The sequence below is a fragment of the Herpailurus yagouaroundi genome, unplaced genomic scaffold, assembly GCF_014898765.1.
Source record: "Herpailurus yagouaroundi ecotype Mexico unplaced genomic scaffold, PumYag 191, whole genome shotgun sequence".
Taxonomy (NCBI): Eukaryota; Metazoa; Chordata; class Mammalia; order Carnivora; family Felidae; genus Herpailurus; species Herpailurus yagouaroundi.
This window is the reverse complement of record NW_024412422.1, coordinates 5903840-5921077: the sequence shown is the minus strand read 5'-3', so window position 1 is coordinate 5921077 and position 17238 is coordinate 5903840. Positions and strand designations below refer to the sequence as shown.

Sequence of the window (17238 nt, the reverse complement as noted above, 5' to 3'; positions counted from 1 at the left end):
TGTCCGTTTAGAAAAACGGATCTGTTCGATCTCAGGCCCTCTCACTTGGCAGTCACCAAAACGTGAGCATGCGCAAAAAGTACAGGGCGGTGAGGGCAACCAGGTTTGCTGTAAGAAGTGGGAAAAGAAGCAAGGACTTATCATTTCTGTATTTAAAAAATAGAGCAAGAATCATGCAAAATGGTAAAATATATATATATATATGTATATATAAAAGCTAGTTTAATTGCATTTCTTGATACAACAGTCTTGCAAATCGAGGCACAGCAACTTGGAAATCTGCTACTGCAGCGGGTTAGCAACTACCCTCAGTGCAAAAAGAAAGGCAAAACCTACTGCATTGACCTGGGACTGCGAGACGCCCCGTGCTACCGGTTTTGACCAATTAGAGAGCAGAGTAGGCCGGGCCTCGCCTGTGATTGGAGGATAGGGGAAGGGCAAGGCTGTGGCTCCGGCGCATGCGTCTCCACGGCTGCTGGTCCCGCGCCTCCTCCGCCTCCTCCCGCCAGCTCGCCGACTGCTGGGAGTTGCTGTTGTAGGCCTGTGCCCTTACCTCCCGCGACTCTTCTCCGCCGTCTGCCCACCTCGGCTCAGCGATGCCGGTTGACCTCAGCAAGTGGTCCGGGCCTTTGAGCCTGCAGGAAGTGGACGAGCGGCCGCAGCATCCGCTGCAGGTCAAATACACGGGGGCGGAGGTCGACGAGCTGGGCAAAGTGCTGACGCCCACCCAGGTACCCGAGGGCGGCGGGCGTGTCTCTGCTCCAGGCCTGGAGGCCTTCGGGGAGGGGACCCGGCGGAGATGGGAAGGATGTTCCGGCCTCTGTGCGCCGGATCCTCAGAGGGAAGGGGGTCGCGGTGCCCACGCTGCAGGCTTGCAGACACCTGCGGGCCCCGGGACCGCAGCACGTGGCGGGCGGGGCTCCGCCTGCAGGAGAAAGTGATCTACTTTGCAGGGACTTACTTCGTGGTGTTGGCCGGGGCCTAGGCCCAGAAATTGCTTGGGCCTTGGGGGCAGGGGCGGGGAGGGGGCGGTGCCCGGGAAGTGATGGCCGAGGTCGCCCCGGCTGCCCCAGAGCCACCCCTCGGGTCCCAGAATTTTAGGCCACAGTTTGGGTGGCAGAGGCCCCACCCGAGGCCATGTGACGCATTATGTAACCGGTGACCGGTATCGCCCCCGGATTCCTCCGTTTGTCTTAGCGGGCAAGAGCAAGAAGCCACCCGAAGGTAAGTTCTAAGTTCGTTCTGCATCTGGAATGCTCGAGGGCAACAGCATGCAGTGTTCTACCGTTTGGCCTCCAACGCCCCGGCCTGAGACCAGACCAGGCCCTGGCTGCTGCAAGCGGAGAAACGAGTGCCAGACACTTGCTAGTTATTGGTCATGAAGCTCCGGGGCAATGGTGTGAATAAACTGTTTTGACAGCGTACTGTGTTGGATGTTTACAGAGCTTATTGTTTTAAATAAAGTGCCTCTCTCCAGCCCACGTTTTCCCAGACTCACTATGCAGTTGGGCCACCTGGACTTTCTCATTTTCTGTGCACTTTTAAGTGTCCAGTTAATTCAGATTGCACTTTAGCAAGCCCCAGCTAAGCTCCTGGTCACAAAATCTAGAGGACCTGTCATTCCAGACCATGTGAGGTTGCAGTTTAGAGGACTCAGTCAGCGGCAGGGTTTAAATTCGGACCCCACCTCTTTCTGTTAATAACATGCTAGGGTGACAGCCCTGTAGTGTGGTTGGGACTAAAATAAATAATGTATATTAGTAAGCTCCTGGCTCTCAGCAGAATCAAAAAACTTTAGCTTTTATTAATAATCTACTGTGTGTTACCTTTGAGGAACCTGAAATCAAAGAGTGTTGGCTTCTGCATTTCCGACTTTTTAACTCCACACTGCTTCCTTCCTACAGGTTAAAAACCGGCCCACCAGTATTGCATGGGATGGCCTTGATCCAGGTAAACTCTACACCTTGGTCATGACAGACCCAGATGCTCCCAGCAGGAAGGACCCCAAATACAGGCAAGTTGGGGAAAGACGGAGAACACCAGGAACACCAGGTCATCCAAATATGACCTAGTGCTCTCTGGCATGCTGTGCCAGGAGAATAGACCCAGTTTGGGATGTCCACACCCATGCTTAAGCCAGAGTGTGCATTTCCTACCTCTCAGTCCCTAGTGCAGCAGTCTAGAAACTGTAGCCCAGAGCCACATCTGTCTCATACCTATTTTTGTATAGCCCCATGAGCCAAGAATGGTTTTTACATTTTTAAGTGATTGAAATTGAAAGAATAATGCTTTGTAACATGTGAAAGCTACAAGAAATTCAAATTTCAGTGTTCACATATTAAGTTTTGTTGGGACACGGCCACGATAACTTATTTATGTCTTGTTAATGGCAGCTTTCACACTATCGCCACAGAATTGGATAGTGACAGAGACAATATGAACGGCAAAGCCTAAACCATTTACTGTCTGGCCCTTTCCAGAAAGTGTTTGCAGATACTGCCTAGAAAATCTCAGAGGGAGGTATTGGGCCCTCTCTTGTGCAGAGTGGTGAGGTTTGTGCTGGCCAAGAAAGCAGGACTGTCTGTCTGTCTGTGTCATCGCTGCATCCTGGCCCAGAGCCTGTGCTTCGTGCACACTTGCTGACTGTGCAGTGAGTGTGTACTAATTTCCTGTGTGTTGACTGTCCTGTGTTCCTCATTATAGGGAATGGCACCATTTTCTGGTGGTCAACATGAAGGGCAACGACATTAGCAGTGGCACAGTCCTCTCTGATTACGTCGGCTCTGGGCCTCCCAAGGGTACAGGTCAGTAAAAGCTGCTTTGGGGGGTGAGGCAGGCGGGGGTAGTGGGTGCACATTAGGAGTGGCCCAAAGGGCTGCAAGTTTTAGTTTGGTTCTCAGAGATCCCTTAGCCTAGTGGGGCTTTCAGGCAGTGCAGTTCAACCTCCAAGGCAGTTGCCTGCCAGAGACATTGAGACCTGCAGTGACGTCAGGTGGCTAGAACCTTGGGTTCTGGTCAGATGGCACCTCTGTTAATGATTGCCTCTCAGCCACTAGGCCATCATATGCAGGGAAATCGGTGAGAGCATTCCGAGGAAGCAGTGTTGCAGAAAGCTTGGAACAGTTTCCGGGGGTGGGCGGTGGGGGTGGCAGTGCCATGCCGCTGCACGTGGATGGAACACAGTTAACCCATCTGAGTTCTACATTCAGCCTTCGCCGGTTCCCATGGAAGACCTCAGAAGTTACCATAGTTTCCAAATTTGTTATAAAGAACTGGCTTCTTTATCTCTTTATAGCTCCTTTCTGTTGCAAGTGTAGGGTGGTATCCTCTTGAAAAGACTTGGAAGCAAGAAGTATACTAAAGATACGCACATATGTTGTGTGGTGTTATGTTACAGATTACATGTGCTGTGTTACAAAGAGAGGGAGAATACTATACTGAAACTTCCCCAAGTCAGATGTTACACCTGTTGTGCATTACAGGGTGCTTTCATTTGCTGGAGTAAGGAAGTCAGGTGGTTGGAAACACTGTCCAGCCATGTTAGTCTGAAGAGGTACAGGAAGGTTCCCGACAAGAACAGTTGGCCATAGGCTCATGCTTTATCTGTAGACCCTGAAGCTTCAGATGGCTTCAGGCCCTCTCATGTATTCATAAGAGGAAAGTAAAGGTACATCTTTTCCAGGGATCGATTAAGTTCTCTAGGGCAGTTATATAATTAGGCAGTTTAATTATGGGAAGTACACACAGGAGAATAAAGCAATTCTCTCGAGTAGGAGCTGTGTTCTCATTAGCAAAAAAAGCTTCAGTGACTGACTTTTTTTTCCCCTGTTGCTTTTTAAAAAATATTCTTTTAGTAAAGTACAATATGCATAGCAAAAAATACCCAGACCATAGTTGGTTTAGTCCATGAATATTGACTGACAGATAAAGGTGATCCTGTAAGCACCTTTGAACACTAGTTGTTTTTCAGCATCTTTGCTACTTAGTTGGTTGCAGTGAGTTTTACCAGGCACTAGGGTAGGTCCTGCGGTGAAGACGGTCAGCTAGACAAACAGCATAGCTTTATGGAGCTCTTTTCAAGTGAGGAGACTAAACTGAAAAGTAAGACTCTTAGAGGAGTGTTACTACGGCAGAAGTGAAGTGGGTGTTCAGATGGGGGTGGTGGAAGATGACTTGCAATCAGGTCCCAGTGGAGATGGGCTGGGAGCCCAGAATGAGATGAGTGGGGGGCAGAGGTGGTAGGAGGGGTGAGCAAGGGCCAGGCCCAGGCCCTGCTGCCAGCTGTGGACTTCATGCCAATTGCAGTGGGTTTTCAGCAGGTGAGTGTCCTGACTCCTACCTCTGCGGGTCCTCAGTGTCCCTCTTGTCAGTGGGGTGGCTGGGTCCCTCCCAGTTGGCACGTTGAACATGAACATGGGTGACCTCTCCATCCTTGACGCCTAGCTGTGTATGCATGTTCCCTCCAGGCCTTCACCGCTACGTCTGGCTGGTTTACGAGCAGAACGGGCCGCTGAAGTGTGACGAGCCCATTCTCAGCAACCGATCTGGAGACCACCGTGGCAAATTCAAAGTGGCATCTTTCCGCAAAAAGTACGAGCTTGGGCCCCCGGTGGCCGGTACATGTTACCAAGCTGAATGGGATGACTATGTGCCCAAACTCTATGAGCAGCTGTCTGGGAAGTAGGGAAATGCTAGGAGACAGAAAGCATCCTGGAGGTCTGGAGCAGTGTTCTCAAGTTCAGTGTTGCATGTAGATTTCTCTGCTTTCCCGTGTCCCATCCTCACAGGTGAGGCCTGAGCAATCAGATAGTGGTTTAGAGTGACTTTTCCTTCTGCCTGTCCTTTTATAATTTCAGAGAGTCACATCCCAGTTTATGTTTTGATCAAATTTGAACTCCTTTGTGAGGGATATATTGGTACCAGGATGGGGTCATCACATTGTTAATATGAGAGTAGCAACCCAGAATTTAAGAAAGAAAAAATTCAGGTAAAAAGACCAGGTCTTCTAGTAATAGAGCAGAGCATCAAAGACTCTTGAAGGGAGGTTTAAAAAAAAAAAAAAAAAGAAAAAGATTCGTTGCCTCTGCCTTTGTGAGCTGAGTCTGGAATTGTGCATGATGGCACTTCTGGGTCATGTTTCCACGGCCATGTCTCTCACCAAGAAAGCCAGAGGCTGGTGTGTCCACTAACCCCCAACATCTCAGACTATTTACTAGGAGTAAGTGTCCTGCTCTGCCTCCTTGAAATAGCAGTATTGGAAAAAGCAATAGGCAGAGTTGCTTTGCGGTTAAGGCACTGCCATTTAGATGAACTACAGGGCTGAGCGAGTTTGTCAAAAATCCCTAAGTTGTCTACCTGTTGAACTGGTCACTCTTCGTCTGTGTAAGAAAAGCCGATCTGGGGTTGCGGACTATTGTGTTAATTATGCTGTTTGCTTATAGTTGAATAAAAGTAAAAACATTGTGTGGATGAATCAGGTCTCTAGATATTTTGCCCTTTTGGGTATGGGGTTTCATAAATGTGGGAAGTCAAGAGACAGCCCTTTTCCCTGACCAGCAATGATGACCGGGACTTGATTCAGGGACCATACAGAGAATCCACGCTGTATATGTGCCATCAGACTACAGCAGAAGTAACCATTCCATGGGCATGGGCTCCTGGGTGGCTCAGTTGGTTAAATGTCGAACTTTGGCTCAGGTCATGATCTCACGGTTTGTGAGTTCGAGCCCCACATCGGGCTCTGTGCTGACAGCTCAGAGCCTGGAGCCTGCTTCGGATTCTGTGTCTCCCCCCCTCTCTCTGCCCCTCCCCTGCTCACACTGTCTCTTCCTCTCAAAAATAAATAAACATTAAAAAAAAAAAATAACCATTCCAACTTGAGGGTTTAAAAAAAAATAAATCACAAAGCTTTAGGCCAACTCTTGCCCAAAAAGTACCTTTGTTTTTCAAAAGGACTTCTCTCCACCTGAGTGAAACCAGTGGCACACCTTCTCCCTTGTTACTATTGGGCACAGGAACAATGACCAAAAAATAGGCTACACCTCTCACTGTTCTGACTTGTGATCCATACGGAATCTGTACCCAAAAGGTGGGAGGGTGGGTTGGGGGGAGGTTACAGTTGACCCTTGAACAATTCAGGGTTTGCGGCACCCCACCCCACCCCGTGGTTAAAAATCTGTGTATAACTTTTCAGTCTCCATAACCTTAACTACTAATAGTCCGCTGTTGACTGGAAGCCTTACCAATAACATAAATAATTGCTTAACACATTTTGTGTCTTCTATGCACTATATACCATATTATTACAATGAACGAAGCTAGAGAAAAGAATGTCCTTAAGAAAATAATAAGAGAAAATAGATTTACGGTACCATACCGTCTTGAAAAAAGTCCACATGTAAGTGGACCCACGCAGTTTTGAAACCCATTTGTTCAAGGGTCACCTGTACTTGGACACCACTTAATGTACCAAAAAGAAAGGAAAGGAGATATTTGAAGGTCCACATCACTGACCTGGTTTGTGATGGAGAAGGGGTCGTGATTGGGCCTGGCATGTGCTAAGCGAGGCTGGGTCTTTCCCCCACCTTTTGCTGCAGTTCCTTCTCTGAAAAAACTTGGAAATGCTGCTTTGTGTCCTCTCTGGAGGGGTGGGGGAAGGAAGAAGGTAATTATTTTCTAACTTCAGGGTTTTAAAATTCAATTTTTAAATTGCAAAACGGGCACCTAGGTGGCTCAGTCGATTAAGTGTCCAACTCTTGGTTTCGGCTCAGGTCATGATCTCACGGTTCGTAGGTTCGAACCCCGCAGCAGTCTCTGTGCTTGATAGTGTGGAGCCTGCTTGAGATTCTCAATCTCCCTCTCTCTCTGTCCTTCCACAACCCCCCTCTCTCAAAATAAATAAGCTTTTAAAAATATATAAATAAGGGGCACCTGGGTGGCTCAGTCAGTTAAGCATCCAACTTAGGCTCAGGTCATAATCTTAGGGTTCATTGGTTTGAGCCCTGGGTTGGTCTCTGTGCTGATGGCTCAGAACCTGGAGTCTGCTTCAGATTTGTGTCTCCCTCTCTCTGCCCCTCCCCCACTCATGCTCGGAAACTCTCTCTCTCTCAAAAATAAACGTTTAAAAAATTAAAAAATATATAAATAAATAATTTGCAAAACAAAAAGTCCTATAAAGAAAACAACTATCCTGTTGACCTTAAAAATAAATATGCAAAATAACGCACACCCATGGTTAGACGAGGAACACAGCGTGGGAAGAAGTGCCTTCCGCCTTCCTGGTTCTTCAGGAGCAGTTAGCAGTTTGTGCTTTCTTCAGAAACCTAAATCTCCAGGTAAGCCATATATCTACATATCTCCTCTTTATTTTTTTATTTAAAAAAAATTTTTTTTTTCAACGTTTATTTATTTTTGGGACAGAGAGAGACAGAGCATGAACGGGGGAGGGGCAGAGAGAGAGGGAGACACAGAATCGGAAACAGGCTCCAGGCTCTGAGCCATCAGCCCAGAGCCCGACGCGGGGCTCGAACTCACAGACCACGAGATCGTGACCTGGCTGAAGTCGGACGCTTAACCGACTGCGCCACCCAGGCGCCCCTACATATCTCCTCTTTAAAAATTAGGGTCTTTCTACCCATGTTAGCATACATTGTTAGGCACTGTTTCTTCCCCAACTAATGCACCCCTGTGCAGTATATCTTTAGTTAAAAGGTGCCTACAATTCACATCTATATTTTGAACAAATATTCTATTGTTATGGGAGTTCTGTAAAGAATCAGTCCAGTTCCCCTACTGTGATTAGATTATTTCTGGTAGTTTGCTATTATAAACGGTGTGTCCACAAACATTTTTCTAGATGTATAAATGCTTTTGCAAGTAATTTAGTAAATTTCTACCATATAAATAGGTCAAAGGGTATATGCATTTTTAGTCCTGATCCTGACAAACCACCCTCCAAAAATGTCATGCTTATACTCAACGTCAATGGTACATGAAAGTACCTTTTTCTCCCCGTGCCCTTAACTGATTTTCTCAAACTTTAAACATTTTAATAATTTGGTATTTATGTGTATTTAAGATGAGGGGAGCCTGGGTGGCTCAGTCTGTTAAGCGTCTGACTTCGGATCAGGTCATTATTTCACGGTTTGAGGGTTCAAGCCCCATGTCAGACTCTGAGCTGACAGCTTGGAACCTGGAGCCTGCTTCACATTCTGTGTCTTCCTCTCTCTGGGCCCCTCCCCTGCTCATGCTCTGTCTCTTTCAGTCTCTCAAAAATAAATAAGTGTTTAAAAAATTTTGTTTTAATAATTTACTCTTTTCTCTCTAAACTCCTGTTTTCTTTGAGACTTCTCTGCTAACCACAGTACTTTCTCACTCATAGAGACTGAAAAATCAATGAGGAATTATGGTAGTATGTTAGTTTCCTGGTCTAGGACAGGTATAGACTCAAAAATGATTCAGAAAAAGGTCAACAACCCAACCAAAGAAGGTCAAGTGTATGCGCAAGAAGATCACATGAAAAGAATACATAGGAAAAGATATTATAAGCTTAGAAATAGGGGGATAGCCTCCCTCAGTCTGTTTTTAATATTTATTTATTTTGAAAGAGACAGAGAGAGATAGAGCATGAGTAGGGGAGGGGCAGAGAGAGAGGGAGACACAGATTCTGAAGCAGACTCCAGGCTCTGAGCTGTCAGCACAGAGCCTGATGTGGGGCTCTAAATCATGGACCAGTGATCATGACCTGAGCTGAAGTCGGAAACTCAACTGACTGAGCCACCCAGGTGCCCCTCCTGCTATTCTTAATTTGCTAGGAGTTCTTGGTTTTTATCTTTTTAATGAATGGATGTAGAACTTTTTCCAAATGCTTTTTCTGCTTCTACTGAAATGATTTCATGAATTTCCCACTTATTTTGTTAATATAGTGATTACATTGATTTTCAAGTGTTAAATCAACTTTGTATTTATGAGATAAACCTTTCTTGTTCATTGTGTACTACCAACCTTTTTTTTTAATGTTTATTTTTGAGAGAGAGAGGAAGAGAGAGTACGTGAGTGGGGGAGGGACAGAGAGAGGGGGAGAGAATACAAAGCAGGCTCTGCACTGTCAGCACAGAGCCCTACGCAGGGTTCAAACCCATGAACCATGAGATCATGACCTGAGCCAAAACCAAGAGTCAGAATCTCAACTGACTGAGCCACCCAGGCGTCCTGTAATACAAATCTTTTAAAATATTGCTAGTTTTCGGGGCGCCTGGGTGGCTCCGTCGGTTAAGCGTCCAACTTCAGCTCAGGTCATGATCTCGCGGTCCGTGAGTTTGAGCCCCACGTCGGGCTCTGTGCTGACTGCTCAGAGCCTGGAGCCTGTTTCAGATTCTGTGTCTCCCTCTCTCTCTGACCCTCCCCCATTCATGCTCTGTCTCTCTCTGTCTCAAAAATAAATAAATGTTAAAAAAAATTTAAAAAAAATTAAAATATTGCTAGTTTCCATCTGCTAATATTTTATTAAGCAATCTTATATCCATATTTATAAGGTACATTCACTTATATTTTGCTTTTTTTTTGATAAAGTCTTTCCAGATTTTTTATTATTGAAGTATAGTTGATATACAATGTCATATTAGGTTTAGGTGTACGTGATTCTACAATTCTATACATTACTCAGTGCTTACCACAAATGTAGTCACCATCTGTTGTGTTTCCTATGCTGTACTTTTCATCTCCATGACTTACTTATAACTGGAAGTTTGTACCTTTTAATCCCCTTCACCTATTTTGTCTGTCCCTCTCCCCTTCTTTGTCAGGTTTTGATATTACATATACACACAACAAGTTGGGTAGTGATCCTGTCTTCTTTATGTCTTGAAAAAAATTGTGTAAGGTTTGTGTTACTTCTTCCTTGAATGTTGATAGAATTCACTAGTGAAACTGTCTGGAATTGAAGTTTTTTCTTGGAGAAACTTTTTATGACAAATTCAAAAAATTTAAAGATATAGGGCTATTAAGTTTCTATTTCTACTTGTGTCAATTTTGGTTAAGTTGGTTTTTTAAGAAATAAGTGTATTTCATTCAGGTTGTCAAATTTGTTGCTATGAAGTTATTCATAGTTTTCTCTCATTATCCTTTTCATATCTGTAGGATCTGTGATGATAACTCCCCTATTCACCCCTGATACTGGCAATTTGTTTTTTCTTGGTAAGTCTAGCCAGGAATTTGTCAATTTGGTTGCTCTTTTCAAAGAATAAACTTTTGGCTTGGATGGTTTCTTTGTTGTTTATCCTCTATTTCATTTATTTATTTTTTATTTAATATATGAAATTTATTGTCAAATTGGTTTCCATATAACACCCAGTGCTCATCCCAAAAGATTCCCTCTTCAATACCCATCACTCACCCTCTCCTCCCTCCCACCCCCCATCAACCCTCAGTTTGTTCTCAGTTTTTAAGAGTCTCTTATGCTTTGGCTCTCTCTTCCACTCTAACCTCTTTTTTTTTTTTTCCTTCCCCTCCCCCATGGGTTTCTGTTAAGTTTCTCAGGATCCACATAAGAGTGAAAACATATGGTATCTGTCTTTCTCTGTATGGCTTATTTCACTTAGCATCACACTCTCCAGTTCCATCCACGTTGCTACAAAGGGCCATATTTCATTCTTTCTCATTGCCATGTAGTACTCCATTGTGTATATAAACCATAATTTCTTTATCCATTCATCAGTTGATGGACATTTAGGCTCTTTCCATAATTTGGCTATTGTTGAGAGTGCTACTATAAACATTGGGGTACAAGTGCCCCTAGGCATCAGTACTCCTGTATCCCTTGGGTAAATTCCTAGCAGTGCTATTGCTGGGTCATAGGGTAGGTCTATTTTTAATTTTTTGAGGAACCTCCACACTGTTTTCCAGAGTGGCTGCACCAGTTTGCATTCCCACCAACAATGCAAAAGAGATCCTCTTTCTCTGCATCCTCACCAACATCTGTCATTGCCTGAATTGTTAATGTTAGCCATTCTGACAGGTGTGAGGTGGTATCTCATGTGGTTTTACTTGTATTTCCCTGATGATGGCTGATGTTGAGCATTTTTTAATGTGTCTGTCAGCCATCTGGATGTCTTCTTTGGAGAAGTGTCTATTCATGTCTTTTGCCCATTTCTTCACTAGATTATTTGTTTTTTGGGTGTTGAGTTTCATAAGTTCTCTATAGATTTTGGATACTAACCCTTTATCTGATATGTCATTTGCAAATATCTTGTCCCATTCCATCCATTGCCTTTTAGTTTCACTGATTGTTTCCTTCGCTGTGCAGAAGATTTTTGTTTTGATGAGGTCCCAATAGTTCATTTTTGCTTTTGTTTCCCTTTCCTCCGGAGATGTGCTGAGTAAGAAATTGCTGTGGCCGAGGTCAAAGAGGTTTTTGCCTGCTTTCTCCCCTAGGATTTTGATGGCCTCCTGTCTTACAGTTAGGTCTTTCATCCATTTTGAGTTTATTTTTGTGTATGGTGTAAGGAAGTGGTCCAGGTTCATTCTTCTGCATGCCAATGTCCAGTTTTCCCAGTACCACTTGCTGAAGAGACTGTCTTTATTCCATTGGATATTCTTTCCTGCTTTGTCAAAGATTAGTTGGCCATATGTTTGTGGGTCCATTTCTGGGTTCTCTATTCTGTTCCATTGATCTGAGTGTCTGTTCTTGTGCCAGTACCATACTGTCTTGATGATTACAGCTTTGTAATACATCTTGAAGTCCGGGGTTGTGATGCCTCTAGCTTTGTTTTTCTTTTTCAGGATTGCTTTAACTATTTGGGGTCTTTTCTGGTTCCATACAAATTTTAGGGTTGTTTGTTCTAGCTCTGTGAGGAATGCTGGTGTTATTTTGATAGGGATTGCATTGAATATGTAGATTGCTTTGGGTAATTTTAACAATATTTGTTCTTCCTGTCCAGGAGCAGAGAATCTTTTTCTATTTTTTTGTGTCTTCTTCAATTTATTTCATAAGCTTTCTATAGTTTTCAGTGTACAGATTTTTCATCTCTTTGGTTAGGTTTATTCCTAGGTATTTTATGGTTTTTGGTGCAATTGTAAATGGGATTGATTCCTTGATTTCTCTTTCTGTGGCTTCATTATTGGTATATAGGAATGCAACTGATTTCTGTGCATTGATTTTATATCCTGCGACTTTGCTGAAATCATGGATCAGTTCTAGCAGTTTTTTGGTGGAATCTTTTGGGTTTTCCATATAGAGTATCATGTCATCTGCAAAGAGTGAAAGTCTGACTTCCTCCTTGCCAATTTGGATGCCTTTTATTCCTTTGTGTTGTCTGACTGGAGGCTAAGACTATGTTGAATAACTGGTGAGAGTGAACATCCCTGTCATGTTCTTGAGCTTAGGGGGAAAGCTCTCAGTTTTTAGAGGAAATTAAAAAGTACATGGAAGTCCATGAAAATGATAACACCACAGCCCGACGCCTCTAGGACACAGCAAAGGCGGTCGTAAGAGAGAAGTATATAGCAATCCAGGCCTTCCTAAAGAAGGAAGAAAGGTCTCAGATACACAACCTAACCTTACACCTTAAAGAACTGGAAAAATAACAGCAAATAAAACACAAAAACAGCATAAAGGCAGAAAGTGAGCAGAAATCGAAACCAACCAGCCAAACAACAACAACAACAAAAAACCAGCAGAACAGATCAATGAAACCAGGAGCTTGTTCTTTGAAAGAATTAACAAAACTGATAAATCCCTCACCAGTTTGATCAAAAAGAAAAAGGAAAGGAACCAAATAAATAAAATCAAGAATGAAAGAGGAAAGGTCACAACCAACACAGCAGAAATACAAACAATAATAAGAGAATATTATGAGCAATTATACACCAATAAAATGACAATCTGGAAGAAATGGGCAAATTCCTAGAAACATTTAAACTACCAAAACTGAAACAAGAAAAGTTGAACAGACCCATAACCAGTAAAGAAATAGAATTGGTAATCAAAAATCTTCCAAAAAACAAGACTCCAGGGCCCAATCATTTACTTTCACCTTATCTGTGTCTTTAATATTTAGTTTGTCTCTTATAGATAGCATATAGTCCTTTTAAAAATTCACTCTGTCAATTTTAACTGGATTATTTAGAGACCGTTAATATATATATTTTTAAGTTTATTTTGAGAGAGAACACACAAGCAGGGGAGAGACAGAGAGAGAGGGAGACATAGAGAATCCCAAGCAGGCTCCACTCCATCAGTGCAGAGCCTAATGTGAGGCTCAAACTCATGAACCGTGAGATCATGACCTGAGCCGAGATCAAGAGATGGCTGCTTAACCGACTGAGCCACCCAGGCACCCCGTAGACTGCTAATATTTAATGTAATTCCTGCTAATGGTGGGATTCAGGTTGACCCTGTTATGTTTTATGTTTGCTCCTCTTTTTAAATCTCTGTTTTCCCTTTCCTGCCTTTTTTTTGGATTATTTGAATATTTTACCTATTGGAATTTGGACTGGTATGCCTCTTTAGGTTTTCTTTTTGTTTTTGGTAGTTACTCCAGGAATTACAATATACATACCTAATTTTTCATAATCTGCTTAGAAGAAGAATACAAAATTCTTCATTTTGTAACAAGTATAAGCTTCACGTAATAAGTAGAAGCATGGCAACCATATGGGTCCTTGACCCCCAAATTTTGTTATAGTTGTCACATGAATTGCATTTACATACATCAAAACCCTCCGTAGATGATGTTACAATTTTTGCTTTCAAATATATATATATTTTAAAGAATGTAGGACGGGAAAAAGTCTTTTATTTATCTAGATTTTTATCATTTGTTATTCTTCCTTCGTTCCCAGAGATCCAAGTTTTTCCTTCTGGTATCATTTTCCTTCACTATGAGGAACTTCCTTTAGCATTTCTTGTAGAGTAGGCCTGCTGACAATAAATTCTCTTCATTTTTCTTCATCTGAGGATGATTTTATTTTACCTTCATTCCTCTGTCTAGGTGACTCTTCCACAATCCACATGCTTTTTTTTTTTCCCCCTAGGGTCCTCAGATAGTTTCTTTTGTGTTTGGTCTAGTTTTTAGTTGTAATCAGTGGAAAAGACTTGCATGCGACTATGCCAAACTATGCCAAACTAGAATAAAAATATATTTTTTATACCTTATCCTTTCTTTGACAAAATCCATTACTCCATTAAAATTGGAGGGGGATGTGGTGTTCTTACGTGGGCATGTTTCCACTTGCCCCAGAATATGTTTTTGTTTTTTTAACTCCAAGGATTTTTAAAGTTTATTTATTCTTAAGAGAAAGAGAAAGCAAGCCAGGGAGGAGCAGAGAGAGGGAGGAGAGAGATTCCCAAGCAGGCTCTGTACTGCACTGTCAGCATAGATCCCAAAGCATGGCTCCAACTCACAAACTGTGAGATCCTGAGCTGAAATCAAGACAGTCAGATCCTTAACTGACTGAGCCACCCAAGCACCCCTGGAATATGCTTTTTCAACAGATACATAATTACAGATGGTGGCAAATTCAAGAAAAAAATTTTTTTTTTTTCACTCAATTCAACATCACTGGTAAGTGTTGTCTGGTATTCCCTATGACTGTAATTGTTTCAGTTCAACTCCTGGTGGTACCCACCACTTGAATTGTCATGGCTTGTCTTAGTCCACTATTGATTAACCTAGTCCCTTGACTTACTTGTTTCAGTGGAGATTTAAACCATGAGCTCCTACAGAGTAGGGACCTGTTTACTGCCACACCCTCCAGGCACACAGATGTTCGATAACTATTTCTTGAGTGAATGAGCAAAATATGATCTTGGCACTTCTAGTACCCCCTTATCGTTCCCCTTTTCCTTTATCTATGGCACTTATGACTGTGTAAGGTAATTTATTATCATTATTGTTATCATTTTCCTCCTACCCCTTAATGTAAACTCCAGGAGGGCAAGCATCTTTACCTTTTTAAGAGACACTGATGGGGGTGCCTGGGTGGCGCAGTCGGTTAAGCGTCTGACTTCAGCCAGGTCACGATCTCGCGGTCCGTGAGTTCGAGCCCCGCGTCAGGCTCTGGGCTGATGGCCCGGAGCCTGAAGCCTGTTTCCGATTCTGTGTCTCCCTCTCTCTGCCCCTCCCCCGTTCATGCTCTGTCTCTCTCTGTCCCAAAAATAAATAAAAAACGTTGAAAAAAAAATTAAAAAAAAAAAAAAGAGAGACACTGATGCTGTGACGTTGTTTTCTGGCATTGTACCGGACCTATGAGGTACGCATTGAATGAATAGTTGCAAGTCAAACATAAGCAGTCCTTACCATACATATGATGAACCGGCAATACTTTCTTCTTTCCAGGGAGATTAGTATATGCTGGAAGAATACAGGACACAGGCTCTCCACTGCTGCCCTAGCACCACTTTTGTTCCTGTTCTCTTGCTGCCGTTCTGCTTCCTGTCTCTTCTCACTGCCTCCTCATGTAGGTCCTAGGAGGTGGAAGACTCAGTCTATTCCAGGTGTTAGGAGCAGGGACTCACGTTCCTTCTTTCTGGTGACTCTACCTTGGGGCACATCACCGATAAACTTGTGGAAGAGGAACTTTTATAAAGATCAGCACTTACAATCTCATGGAAATAAGCCCTTTCACAGGCTAGCTAGATGGCTTTTTTTTTTTTTTTCACTCCCGAGGGACATGAAACAAACCATGGGAAGTTTTTCTGCCTTACTAATGATATAATATGTCCTCTGAGTGGCAGCGTGACCTATGCTTAGGAGTGTGGGTTCTGGAATCAGACAGGTCTCAGTTCATACTCCACGGCCACCACTTTCCCTTGGTCTGAGCTTATTTCCTCATCTGTAAAATGCTTAATGTAGTGTCCCATCAAATAGTAAGCAGAAGCATGCAATACAGGTTACCTGTTTTTCATGGACAATTATGAGTATTCTTTCCAGCCCTTTCCAGTGTTATTTTCTGAGGTGCCTAATATAGAAACTTCAATGAACGAAGCTGCTAGGAAACTGGGTGATAATTATCAAAGGTTTTATGGTTGATAATTATAATTTTTTGAGTATATCTCTCTGCTTTAGTCTGTCAGAGTGAACATGACTGGTCACATTTGTTAATGATGACTGAACATTCTGTAGGACACAAGAATGATCTTCAGGTCATCATGCTAAAGATAAATTTTCAACATCCAGGACTTAGGACCATAAAAATAAGAGATTTTCCTGAAAATGTCTTGACCCCAAAACCATATATTAGAAGTTGTATATTTTAGGGGCGCCTGGGTGGCTCAGTTGGTTAAGCATCTGATTTCAGCTCAGGTCAAGATCTCATGGTCTGTAGGTTCAAATCCCACGTCAGGCTCTGTGCTGACAGCTCAGAGCCTGGAGCCTGCTTTGGATTCTGTGTCTCCCTCTCTCTGCCCCTTCCCTGCCTGTGTCTCTCTCTTTTTCTCAAAAAATAAATAAGCATTACAAAAAAAGTTATATATTTTATCACCTCATTGTTATGTACATAAAATTATTCTAATAAAATCAGAATTTGAGGGGATCTACTATTACAGTGGGATCATTTCACATGTTTGGTCATAATCTCTCCTTAATAGCTTGCTTCTTTCTCTGCAGTGTATGTGCCTAAGTATGACTGGCACATTGGTGTGTGTGTGTGTGTGTGTGTGTGTGTGTGCGCACATGCATGCACACGTGCCTTTTTCTAAAGGGCAAAAAGGAGCAATTGACCACTTCAAACAGTGCAACATTATCTTCATCCCTGTAGAAGAACTTGGAAGATACAGCTTTACCTGAAAGTCTTGGATGGCTCTTCTTCAAGAAGCAACCAGGGCTACGGAGAATGATTTCTGGAGGGCAGGTCTCCCTCTGAATTACAAACTGGTGAACCTAGAAGGGAAACTTCCTGCTACAATAACACAGCAAGGCGATGTGATGAACACTTTTATTTACAAATATAATTAAAAGCTCTGACAGTTATCATGCTCTTCCTTGGAACCTGAAAAATGTTTTGTTTTGTTTTTTTTAAAGTGCATGCAAAAGAAGTAAAGCCTTTTTTTTTTCATCATTTTTTATTGTAAGAAAATACACAGTTTGAAAGTGTGAATAATGCAATATTTATGACCAAGTTATGGGACTCAGGGAGGGGAAGGGAAATAAAGAAAAAGATCCAGATGATCTGATTGAGAGACAGTGTTGAACTCCAAATACTGAATTGGAAAAGGAGGAAGGTGGGGAGGAATAGGAGGAG

At 42.9% G+C, this 17238-nt stretch overlaps 1 protein-coding gene and 1 long non-coding RNA gene across 2 annotated transcripts; both read left to right on the top strand.

The window, feature by feature from the left end:
- Positions 1-478: 478 nt before the first annotated feature.
- On the top strand, positions 479-5473 carry PEBP1 (phosphatidylethanolamine binding protein 1). The gene is made up of 4 exons (XM_040443760.1): positions 479-731; positions 1905-2014; positions 2704-2804; positions 4467-5473. Exons 1-4 carry the CDS (start codon positions 597-599, stop codon positions 4682-4684), a joined length of 564 nt encoding a protein of 187 aa, XP_040299694.1. The 5' UTR covers positions 479-596; the 3' UTR covers positions 4685-5473.
- A 4255-nt stretch (positions 5474-9728) lies between these two features.
- LOC121010261 (uncharacterized) lies at positions 9729-16967 on the top strand. Its single transcript, XR_005781065.1, has 2 exons — positions 9729-10194; positions 16699-16967. It is a non-coding gene; the product is annotated as an uncharacterized LOC121010261 (long non-coding RNA).
- The last annotated feature ends 271 nt before the right edge of the window (positions 16968-17238 follow it).